General features: G+C 37.5%; 1 protein-coding gene across 1 annotated transcript in view; it reads left to right on the forward strand.

Moving 5' to 3' along the window:
- CPQ (carboxypeptidase Q) overlaps nt 1–12025 on the forward strand; it is a gene marked incomplete at its 3' end in the record, with an annotated part of 144034 nt that overhangs the window by 69960 nt on the left and 62049 nt on the right. Inside the window, exon 4 of the mRNA XM_080610526.1 lies at nt 10636–10747. Coding sequence (XP_080466652.1) covers nt 10636–10747 — 112 coding nt within the window. The remainder of the gene's footprint in view (nt 1–10635; nt 10748–12025) is intronic.

Consider the following 12025-nt stretch of genomic DNA (forward strand, 5'->3'; position numbering starts at 1 on the left):
TGTGGTGCCACTGTTTTGTCTTACTTCACAACAGCTGTACTTTGCACCAGGTTTTCTGAAGTCCCCTGCACTCCAAATGCATTCCAAAGTCCTTGTGTTACTGGTTCTAACAGACGTAATCTCTTTTGACTTTAAGCCGAAATTCCACCCTGGCAATCATTCTGACAACAGTTGTCCCATCTGGTCTTTAACAGGAATTGTCTGAGTTTGAAAAATCTGTCTCTTCTCCATCTTGGCAAAAACTTGTGTCAAACACTCTTAAGTTTCACAATAGTGCATAAACAGAGAAATTAAGGACAGATAAACACAAAGGGTGAGCTATCACTTTGTATGAAAACTCTGGGGTTTTGAGATACACTAATGGGAATTGAGGAGTGAAATGTCAGTGTTACTTGTAAGCACTTTGCTGTGTCTCTGTGAATACGACTTCAGTTTCTGTGGGGCTGTAGGCAGGTACTAGAAGTTGTGGACTGAAATTTTGTTTGCATAAGGAGATACAGCTCCAGTAATATCAACATAAGGCGAAGGCTTTGAGTCTCCACTTCTCAGTATTTTCCATGAATGCTGTCATAAATATAGCTATAAATGTTAATCATCAATGGTTTCCTACGTAATAAACAGTGTTCAGTCCCATTTTATTGATAAAAGGATAAATACAATATAATTAACTAATTTAAATTTAGCAGTAAGAATTTAATGGTTTTCTAAGTCCACTTTTAAAGCCTCAAAAGAAATGCTGTTTGAATTATCAGAAACTAAAAGAAATGGAAGGGACTATAATTGGTGAAAAAAGACTTGTAGTCTGAAAATGATATTGAGACTTTTGAGACATGTCTCATACAATATATAAAGCAATACTTTTAGGGTCAGTGTAAGATAAAGACACTTTTTTCATGTTGCAAGCCAAGAACTGCCCAAATTCTGTGGGTTCTTGCATCAGTTCATAAAAGTAAGAAAGACAAAAATTGCAAATGATTCCATAAAATGGATTTCGTATATTTTTTAATTTTTAATTTTTACCATGATTTTGACTGCCCTACGTAGGTCTTTTGTCTTGTGCCAGTAAAATACTATATTGAAGATTGCAGTTGTACTTTAGCTGTCTGGATCTTGAAAGACATACTTGGGTTTGGTAGAGTCGATTTCCAAGTTGTGTGCTACTTTTTGTATCTCTTTACTGAAATTTTCAGAACCAAAAGAAATGTGCATTATTTCTAAACCCAGAAGAAAATATGGATTATTTTTTCTGGAATCAGTGTCATAATTACAAAAAGACACCTCTACAGATTGTGTAGTCCACCCCTGTGCTCAAAGCCAGGTCAACTTGAGCAGGTAGTGTAGGGCATGGGTTTTGAATATGTCCAAGGATGGAGACCCCACAGCTTCTCTGAGTAGCAGTTCCAGTGTTCTACAACTCTTGTAGTAAAAACATTTCTTTCTTATTTTTAAATGCAATTTCTCCTGTTTCAGTTTTTACCTATTGCCTCTTGTTCTATCAGTGAACACTACTTTGGGGTTTTTTACATCCCCCATTATCAAGTATTTATGTGCATTGATGAGATTCCCTAAGTCTTCCAGTCCCAGCTCTGTCAGACACTTAAGTCTCTTCATCATCTCTGTGGTTCTTGGTTGGATTTATTCCAACATATTTGTGCCTCTCTTGTTCTGAGTAGCTCAGAGCTGGACACAGTACCCAGATGTGTTCCTCCAGTGCTCAGTGGAAGGGAAGGATCACTTCCCTTGACCTTCTTACAACACTGCCTGGTGTAACCCTGATACTGTTGGCTTTGTTTATGGCACAGGCACATAGCTGGCTCACAGTCAACTAATTGCCCACCACAACCCAAGATCCTTCTCTGTCAAGCTGCTTTTCAGCTGGTCAGCCCCATCATAATCCTTGAAAATCAGCCAGTTCTCCTGGACCCTTTTTTTCTCCAGCTCTGTCTTTCATAGGATTCTTACAAGCAGGTTCTTGAACAGGCTAAAATCTACTTTCCTGAATTCCAGGGCTAAAATCCTGAAATTCGCCTTGCTCCCTCCTCTTGGGATTCTGAACTCTACCATCTTATGTTCACTGCAGACCTTTGCATGCCCAATCAGTTCTTCCTTGTTTGTAAGTATGAGGTCGAGCAGAGCATCTTCCTCATAGGTTCCTTGGTCACCTCTGTGACCACATCATCATCAGTGTACTCCAGAGACCTCCTGCATTCCTTGTACACTGCTGTAAGCAGGGTATGGAAGTCAGTGAGCATCCAGAGGTCCCTTTTGACCTCAAGTATTCTTTGGTGCTTGGTGTCTGGCACTGGGACATAAGTGTTATGTTTTGATGCCTCCTTTCTTGTAGTCCTTGTAGTTATTACAGCCATCTAAGGGTTTTGACTTACTTCCATCAGCGATCTTCTTGGGTAATCTGTAAAATTAAATCTGTTTACTAGACGACAGTTCAGAGGTGGCTACTCAGAATGCAAGACAGTGCTAGTGGGACATGGGTCTGACTTCAGGGGTTCTCTAGTGTTCTCAAGAGGAAACAATAGTTTTGTAATTTTCTTGAGAAAAATCTACAGATTTTACAGTTTTGGGGTGCTTGCCAGTAGTGCATAGTATCACAGTGTGGAAGAAGTAGGACAGTTTAAACAATTCAGTGAGTGAGGTAACACTAGCTATTAGTGTTTGTTTAGCTAAGATTAATTTTGATATCTGATAAAAGAAATTTCAAAGATAAAATATCTGTGAATGTTGCTAGATCTGTAATAACGTGGAACCATTTATACCCCTAAAGTGGAAAATATATAAATACAAGGACTGTATGTTATAAAATAATCCCTTTCTTCATACACAAATCATCTGCACATGTGTAAGGGAAGTCTTTCTTTGCTAAATGTAGAAAGAAGATTGTTTCTCTCTGCACATCAGGTCAGACGCTGTTTCAGCTTTCATATAGGGGTATTGCAGAGATTCTTTGTTAATCTTTGGACAAGAAAACCAGCAACTACAACATCATCTATCATCTTTATGCAAGGGTAAATGATATTTCAGTGATACCTGGTCTTGTTTAGCAGTAGTTATTGTTATGATTTTTCCTCTTAAAACGTCTAGAGCTGGGCTGAAATATATAAATTAAAATCCTTAGTTTTGAAATACGGGATTATAAAGAGTACTATTATTTCTGAAATGTTACAGCTCAGGAAATAGGAAATAAAAGACTCTAGGGAACGTAAATATGGAAATGCTAAATCTTAAAATCCAACATTTAACACAAAAATGGTAATAATTCCAATACTTTGTTGTCTGTTGAATGCTCATATAGTTTCTATATCTCATTACCTTTACTACAATTCCCTTATCAGTAATAATTTATTTCCAGACTAATTTTCTCCTTCACTGTTCTGTATGCCATAAATGATATCAGCCCATGCTGTTTAACTACTCAGTGGTTTCGAGATTCACTTCAAACAGAGAGGTTTGGTTGCAATACTTTCCAAGAACACTTTATTTTCAATCACTTTTATGAAGTAGAGACTCAGCTCTATGAAGTTTACTGTATATTGTGACACAGAGGCTCTTTGAAGGTTAATGAGCTTTTTAGCAGTAACAGGGTTGGATTCTTGTGTGTCTGAGTCACTTTTGTTTCATGTGCAGATCTATCATTTAATTGGAAGCCTGAAAGTTAAGACTTACTACCGTACATAGTAAATGGAAATGACAGTTGTTGTTTTAATCGTTTTTTTCTTTCTGAACTTCACTCTATCTTTAGGACTGTGAGTTAGTTGAGACAGCCAGACTGATTATTTAAGAACCATTCCTAATGTGTGTGAAATCTAATAAAAGGAGTTGTAGTGAAGTAATATCATTTGGACACCAAAGCTAAAAACTAATATGAAGAAATATTCTTATATACATGAAATAAAATCCACTAAATGTGGTAATGTTCCTGATTTACATTTAGGGCATGATTTAATCCAGTTGCAGTTTAACTGAAGGCAGTTAGAATTTTCTTAAAGGCAAGTACAGAAACTCACAGGTCTTTTTTACATACTTGTAGCCTAAAACAAATATTTGGGAAACAGTCAGGGTAGACTTTCACTAAGAGTTTCTATGAAGCAAACATTTTTTTTTTACAATTGAATCTCTCTGATATAGCTCAGTGTTTGAATTTTGGTGTTGAATTTGATGGAATTACATACAATAGAGTAGACCTGTTTAAAAATAATAGGACAAAGTTGTTTGTTTTTTTTTTTTTCCCAGTAGGAATGAACAGTACATTTTTAAATACATATGTATTATATATATATATTATATGTATTATATGCATATATCTAACCTTGCATGTAAGTCTAATTCTAATCCCATGCCATATAGTGCTGTGCTGCTGATGGGTCCTCAACTTTGTAAGTTTTGTCTTCCCCCAGTGTTGAGATAATGGTAGTATAGCTACAAAACACAGTATCCCTGCAAAAACTATTTAAATGGTTACCTTTATTATGCAGTGCTTGAGAAGTTTCCTTTGAGTCACCGCCCTGCTGCTGGAAGAGCTGGGTTGGATTTCAGAAAGGAAGATGATGCATGATGCGTTTGCTGCAGTCTGTGTGCTGCTACAACATGTAGGATTACAAGTTCTGATTGTTTAGATTTTGGAAGACCTTTGGTGGAAAAGCCAAGGGAGTGATTTACAGAATCTTACTGCATAATACAAATAAATAACTTTTGTAAATATTTTAAAACTTGAGGAATGTTGGTTTGTGTGTAGCAATGTGGGTCTGCCTGAACATGAAGTATGAAGCAGGAAGAATTGATAACTCTTAATTTGCTATTTGTTTTGCTGTGGGAGTTGAAGAGAGAAAGGTTTGGGGTGGAGTATGGAAGAGGATGGGTCAGGGCAAAAAGACTAATTGCATACCAACATTTTATTCCACTGAGATGACAGAACATTTTCCTTGAAAGGGAGAAATAGAATACAGTCTGCAAACTAAGAATTACTATTAAAGAGGAAGGTTGCTGTGACCACTAGTGCCAGCTGTGCTATGTGGATAAGCAGTAGAAAAGCATATGGCTTGGTGTTGCCATTTTCCAGAATGTGTTTGCAAGCACTACTGTGGATGATGCTAATATGTCCTAAAACTACTGTGCCAGATTTGCTACTCTGAATTTGCAAATTTGTGTATATGAAGACGTTATTTAATTATAGTTTTGAAGGCAAGTTAAGCATGATGGGCTTTAACTTAGTCCTGCCATCTGTTTTATTTGATCACTAGTTAGGTGCATGATATCCTGCCTTTCTCTTTTCCCTTGTTCTCATGCTGTTAACACAGTGAAATGAAGAAAATCTTTAGATCCTGATAAACTGAAGCCATCTGGCAGTTCATATTTGTCATGCTATTCAAATGGATAAATTAACCAAAATGTACTCCCTATGCTTAGAAGCACAGGCCTGAATTTGGTGCTGGGTTTCTTTGTGAAGCTGGGATTAAGTTTTTTAGTCATGGTTTAGTTAGCTTCAGAAACTTTGTTTGAGATTAGGGAAAATAGCAAATTGTGAGGTGAGAAAGTATTCCTGTGAGTAAAAAGTAGTAAGTGTTTGCAGAAGGAGAGAATAATCACAGGCATTTTTTTGATTGAATTGGGGATTGATCTATCAATTTGGATTGATTGGCTTGATTGGGGATCTTAATTCTTATCAGACTTCTGTTTTCTTCTAATTTCAGTTCAAACACAAATCAAACTACAGTATGTGGTGAACATATGTGTAAGTATTGTACAAACATGCCATGCACTGGGAGGGGATTCATGCAGAATAAATATCCAGTCAAATAATGTAAGACCTTGATATTTGGTCTTGTACCTAGTGCATAAGATGGACCTATTTAGAAGCAAACTGGAGAAAAAGGAATCACACAAATTTGAATTGAAATGCTTTTTGTGAGTTTCCACATAATTGAGAACTGGGCTGGAACACTGTAGACCTGTTTCTCCTGAGCAAATGACTAACTTCTGGCAGTAGTTGGCTAAAAATATGGATGAGCAGTTGAAAAGAACTCAGGTTACAGTCTAGAGCACTTCATTGTTTTAGCTTGAAGTTTTGGCATACAGATACTTGGAGTTTGAATGTGTCTTCACTAAAGATGCTTGATCTGGTTCTAATACCCTGTTTAGTTCATGGACATCCTGTTCTCTATATGTGGTTCTTGCAAGTTAAGGTGCTCCTTATCTTCCCTATTGGCTGGAGGAAGATGTAAGGAAAAATGCTTTTCAGTGGTTTGGATAATGAAAGTTATTACTAAGCTTTTCTAAGAGTTTGTATTGGTAGTCAGATTCCATCCTACTTTGTGGACCCTAACCTCTATCCATGAAATCCATGCAGTCTTCTTCATCCATGAAGGGCAAAGATGAATGACTGGTTTGTTACTCTTCCATTACCCTCTACCTCAGTGACATGAAATAACTTTGAATGCTGGTTCTCACAACTTAATACAAATGTTATTCTAGATTAAATTCTATGGTTGAAAATGTTACTTAGAGTTCTTTCCTAATGATGGTTGTTGTTTATAATCCCTAATGTTGCATAGAAAGAAGCCTTTGCCTTGTACCCCTACAGAAGCAAACGAGATCATGAAGACTAACTAAAAGTAGAATAGGATTTTCTTAAAATTTCCCCTAACCAAGCAGAAGGCAGCTCACATATATTTTATGAAGTTATTGCATGACAAATGCAATAGGCATGTCTGACTACACATGCAATAGAAGATTATTTTTCACTGGCAAAACCCATCCTGCTTAGAAAAGGATAACTCCATGACATATGCAAATGTATGTGAGTGGGTAGTTCCTGTTCTTAATCTTCTTGGGTTTAAAATATAAAATATGAAAATACATATTCACATAAATATGTAAGATATCATCTAAATTTCAAAATATTTCAGTATGGTTGATTGAAATGCTGGGCATGACTTAAAGGCATCCAATAGAAGTGATAATGCTGGTGCAGAAGGAAATACAATAACTGATCTTCTATTTGAAACACTTCTCAAAGTTCCACTTCTGTGGTATTGTCTCAGGACTATGTCTAGAGTAGCATGTCTTAGCTGTGTCACTGCAGAAAAGATGAATTTTAAGTTGTAATGTTGCATGCAAGCTGTCTTATCCTAAATTTATTTTGTGTCAGCTTGGCAAATTTGTATTGCTCTATAAATACAGCAGTATATTGTCCTATACAGTTCCTTGAGGTTTCTCCGTATATTTAAAACAAATACTTACATGTACTTGCTTCCATTACCTTGCAGTGCTTACATTCTATTGGCATGTACTGACATTTCTATACGGATGTTTTGTACAAATGTGATTAGTCTGTGTGTAGACTTGGACCTGAGAACCACGCAACAGATTTGAAAGCAATGTGGAAAACTGAATAATCAAACATCCTTGATAGCTTTAAATGCCTTTGCTATTAGCCCACCTGTACAGAGAACTCAAATAATATTATTTTAAATAATACAGTGGCTTACAGTGAATCTCAGAAATATTTCCATTCATTGCCCAGACACATTATAGCTACTTGAAGACTGAGATAAACATAGTGGTTATGTTATTTTATGACTATGTCTTACTTTAAGAATGTCTATGGCTAGCTTTAAGCAGGATCACTGAAACTTTCATTTTAGCAGCTGCTACAAAAGCATAAGAGTTTAAAAAAACAACTGTTCTAAAAAAGCTTTCACATAGAAGTACATTGGTTGTATTTATGTAATTGGTGTTGGCATCAGCTGAAGTAAATTTAAGTGAAAGTTCATCCATAAAATTATCTGACTTTCTCAATCTGCTTGAACCTTGATCTGTTTTGGTGTAATGTTTGGAAGTTGGTAACGATGTTTTATAATTGGAGTCTGTAACCCCAAATGAGATTACACCACCTTCTTCTGATTCAGAATTTCCTTCTTAGTTGCAATATGTGTTGTTTCACAGAAATGAGGAGTAATTCTTTCTCAAATGCTCATGTTGGGATTGCTGCCAGGGAACAGCATTAGTGAGGTATTCTTTCACTGCTAAAGACAAGGCGTTGCTTCTATTGTAAGCTTGGCTGTCTCTAAACGAGTTTACAAACTTATTCTAAATAATTCACTTCAGCTTGAAGCTCTGTTTCCCAGGAGAGTGAATAGTTGCCTGCTTAAAACCAATTTTTGCTTTAAGAACAAACAGACCACATGGATGGTGATTTTGAAGTTGTGGAATGTCCATCCTTTATACAGCAGACAGCTGTGCATTCACTCAGAGCCTTTCCTGTTCTTTAAAAAAAATAAATATTATTATTTGAAAATTCCTATTGAGTACACAGTAACGAGTCTGCATCGGTTAGCTGCAAAGTGCGGTGGTGCTTCAGCTCAGTCCTCCATATGCAGTTTGCAGTGAGGTTGCACATGCCTGAATGAACTCAATGCAGCATTCATTCCAGTATTGCTCTCACCACCTACAAGCATGTGTGTGTATATGCTTCATCCTCCCATGTAAGAAAACAAAAAAACCAAGGAGTACCACAGAAATGCTCAGCACTTCTTTTCCGCTCTCATTTCAGAAAGGTTTCTATCTCCAAAGCTGGCATGGCTTTTCTTACATTTCAGGCTATGTTGCTATTGTAGCAGAGGCCTTCAGGAGATAAGTACATCTACTGTAGGGCAGCGTCCCTGGAAAACTTGCGGTTTGCAGTCTTTCATGCTGGGCCTCGAGGATCATGACATTAAATTGCAGGAATACCTCCTGAGTAAATCTGAGGCTCTTACAGAGGAGCCTGCTGTCCAAATTTAAGCACTTTTGAAGGAAGGGAGGTTTTGGAATAAAGGCTGCAGCGAGTCTATCTACTACCAAGAAAACCAGTCTGTGCTGGAAAACAAACACGTGTTGAGTTAAGGCTGGATAAGCAGAAAAGAGAGTTGAAACATCTGAGAAGGAAAGAGCAAGCTGCTCTTGAGATTTTGATCACAAGCTTTTCCAGCTTCTAAGACATGACACTTCTCATTTTTATAATATACACATTTATAAATATTTTCTAGTGTATTTTCTGAATTTAAAGGGTTTTGGTGCATTCTGGTTGGACATATGATCCATACTGTGGATATGACTAGTAATTTACCATGGCCTTTGTTTAATACAAAGAGGCCTTTTAGTTCTGTTACCTGAATTTGTATTTGATTGAAAAAAAAAACATGTTAGTTTGAACACTTCATACATTTTGCCTTGCCTTGGTCTGTTTGTCCTTTATCTGTAATAACCAGTGGAAACGTACTAAAATTTCTCTTTTGTGAAGAGAAAAATAGAGATCTTTGTGCTTGGGCCACAAGTTCCTTGTGATGCTAGCTGCACACTTGAGAGCATAGGCTCTTACTCTCCAGGGGTGATAATAGGAAAGACTCGCTATGTTCTGATTTTCACTGCTAGAGTAGTTGTCGTGTGATGAATGAAAGCTGAGAGGATATGCCAGGAGTTCCTCCTCCCTTAGGGAGAAGAATGTGGCAGGAGGAATAAGTACTTTTTAACCTTTTTCTAGATCCCACAACTCTGAGACCTGTTTGACAACAACTGACCAGAGAGTGGGAAGCATCCCTTCATGTATGGCCAGCTCTGGGCAGGGCACAGGCAGATGCTTCAGGGTCTCCTTCAGTTTTTCCTCAGTGCTGAGCTGTCATAGGTTGGATGCTTCCACTTCCACCCTATCTCAAGGGCACTCTTTACTGGTACCAATTCTTCAAAGATTCCTGGGGCACTGCAACAGCTGCCTGCTCTTGTTTTTATGCTATTTCATCGTTTTACCACAGTGCCTGAGAGTTCTTGTCATTCCTTGACCTCACCACTGCAATCACAGGTCCACCAGCTCTTCAGTTTCAGGTCCAGTTAGGGAACTATCCCACTTCTGGTATTGGTCTGATACTGCTTGTCAGCATTTGAAGTGATGATTTAAAGGGTTCAAATCTGAAAGTTGGTGTTTCCAGAGATACATATTACTACTATAGTCTACTGTAGCCAGAAAACTTTCTTTGCAGAAAACCCCTCTGGGACTTGCTACTATGTCATTTTTAATTTAAAATATCCTTATGACTAATGGAACTATAAAATACCTTGTCATTGCTGCAGCACATAGGGGATCCAGTAATAAATTAGAGGTCCCCTGTGACAGGAACCATACATGTATAACAAACAACAGCCTCTGTCTGAGAACACTTAGTCTGAGTTCGTATTTCTTCCCTATGCACCCACATATAAGGTCAATCAAATTGCATGCCTAGGGGCCTAAACAGCTCAAACATAGAAGACGTTTTCACCATTCTGCAATGTAGTAGTCCTTTATCCCTGGAAAGTACGCACTTTGTTAATGTGCAAGACAAAACCGTTCATTTAAACAAACATTTCTCACGGCACATCTAGTTTGATTTGTGAATTGGTTTGAAGAAGTAGGATGCATTTGATCATTCCAGATTTATATTCAGTGACTAGAGAAAAATGTTTTAGTTTTATTTGAAATGTTTCCTTCCTGCTGTTCTAAACTAAAAAAGCCAAATTTATGACAAAATCATGAAAATGCTTAAATACTCAACTGACTTTTCTGATTCAGTGTTTTCATGTAGATACGTTTTCTCATAATTGCTTTTCCAGATTGTATTGGTGAGCGGACATCTGGACAGCTGGGACGTTGGGCAAGGAGCTATGGATGATGGTGGTGGAGCATTTATATCATGGGAAGCATTATCACTCATTAAGGATCTGGGTAAATATTTTATTTTAAAATCTTTCTAAGGCATTATATTTCCAGGACATTTTACATATTGTCTAAACTGGATTTTCTATTTTATCCATTCGTCTGAGCACATATGTTCATATTTCGTGTAAATATTTTGCAAGTTTGTCTGTTAACTCCTTCTTTCATCCAAAAGCAACATATCAGCCAATGATCTAGAAAGTGCCACGAGCCTGCATGATCACCATCATCACAGAATGAAACTTCAGTGTAAGATATAATATCTAGATACCTTAGAAGGAAGTCACTCCTTTTCATTTTGTCTTAATGAGTTCCTCCCTATTCAATGAAGATGAAGCTTTGTGAAGTTGCAGATAGCCTTCTGATACTTTTGTCTGCCTTTTAAGCAAACATTGCCACTTGATGCATTCCTAAATCTTTCACTGTCCTATATGCTGCTTTACAGTGGCTACTCAGTTAATTTAATTCCCAACCCCTTGTTCTTGATAAGTTCTCAAGACAATTTCATCTAAGTCTCTCTCAAGAGCATCTAACTAGGACTGGATCCAGACAATGATCCTTCCTCTGGTCTTTTCTCTGTCATCTACATGTAAAGATATTAAGAAAAAAAATAATAATTCATCTATAACATCAAACCAGTGCATTCTCAGATTTGTACTTGATTATGCTGCTTTTATGTTGCTGTGTGCTTGGTCTCTGTTTGGACTGTGACAGCTGATTTCCTTGGCAAAGGTAATCCTGGTCAGAGGAAGCACACACTTGAATGTCATCACTACAAGGATACACTACTGTCAAATCTGGCTTAACCACGGTGACCTGTCAAGTGCTTTGGGCTCATATATCTCACCAACTGATGACACTAATGTCATCTTTGACACTGATGCCTTTGACACTGATTTGACACTGATGCCTTGCATACTGTAGTGTCCTGCTGCGATAGATTTGTGGGATACAAAGCAACATTGTGTTTCCAGGGATCACTTCTTTGAATCTTTCTTGGTAATCAGTGGGGTGAGCTGTTGATGGGGTTCTGGAATTTGGTCTGTACATCAGTTGGACTTAGATGAAGTTGATATTCTAACACACAGGCTGTCAACCCTGTACTTGCTGGTCTCCCTCCTCCATAATTTCTGCTCAGCAGGAGTATGAGTTGAACCCCCATGCTGTCAATGCTAAATGTAGATAAAGAAGGAAAGAAATAGGAAGAGGTAGCTTCATGCCTGGATATGTCTGTTCCAGTAGTGCTATAGATAAAATAACAGTGTGGACTTGCTCATCCTACTGCCT

This window comes from Psittacula echo (assembly GCF_963264785.1).
Source record: "Psittacula echo genome assembly, chromosome: 2".
Taxonomy (NCBI): domain Eukaryota; kingdom Metazoa; phylum Chordata; class Aves; order Psittaciformes; family Psittacidae; genus Psittacula; species Psittacula echo.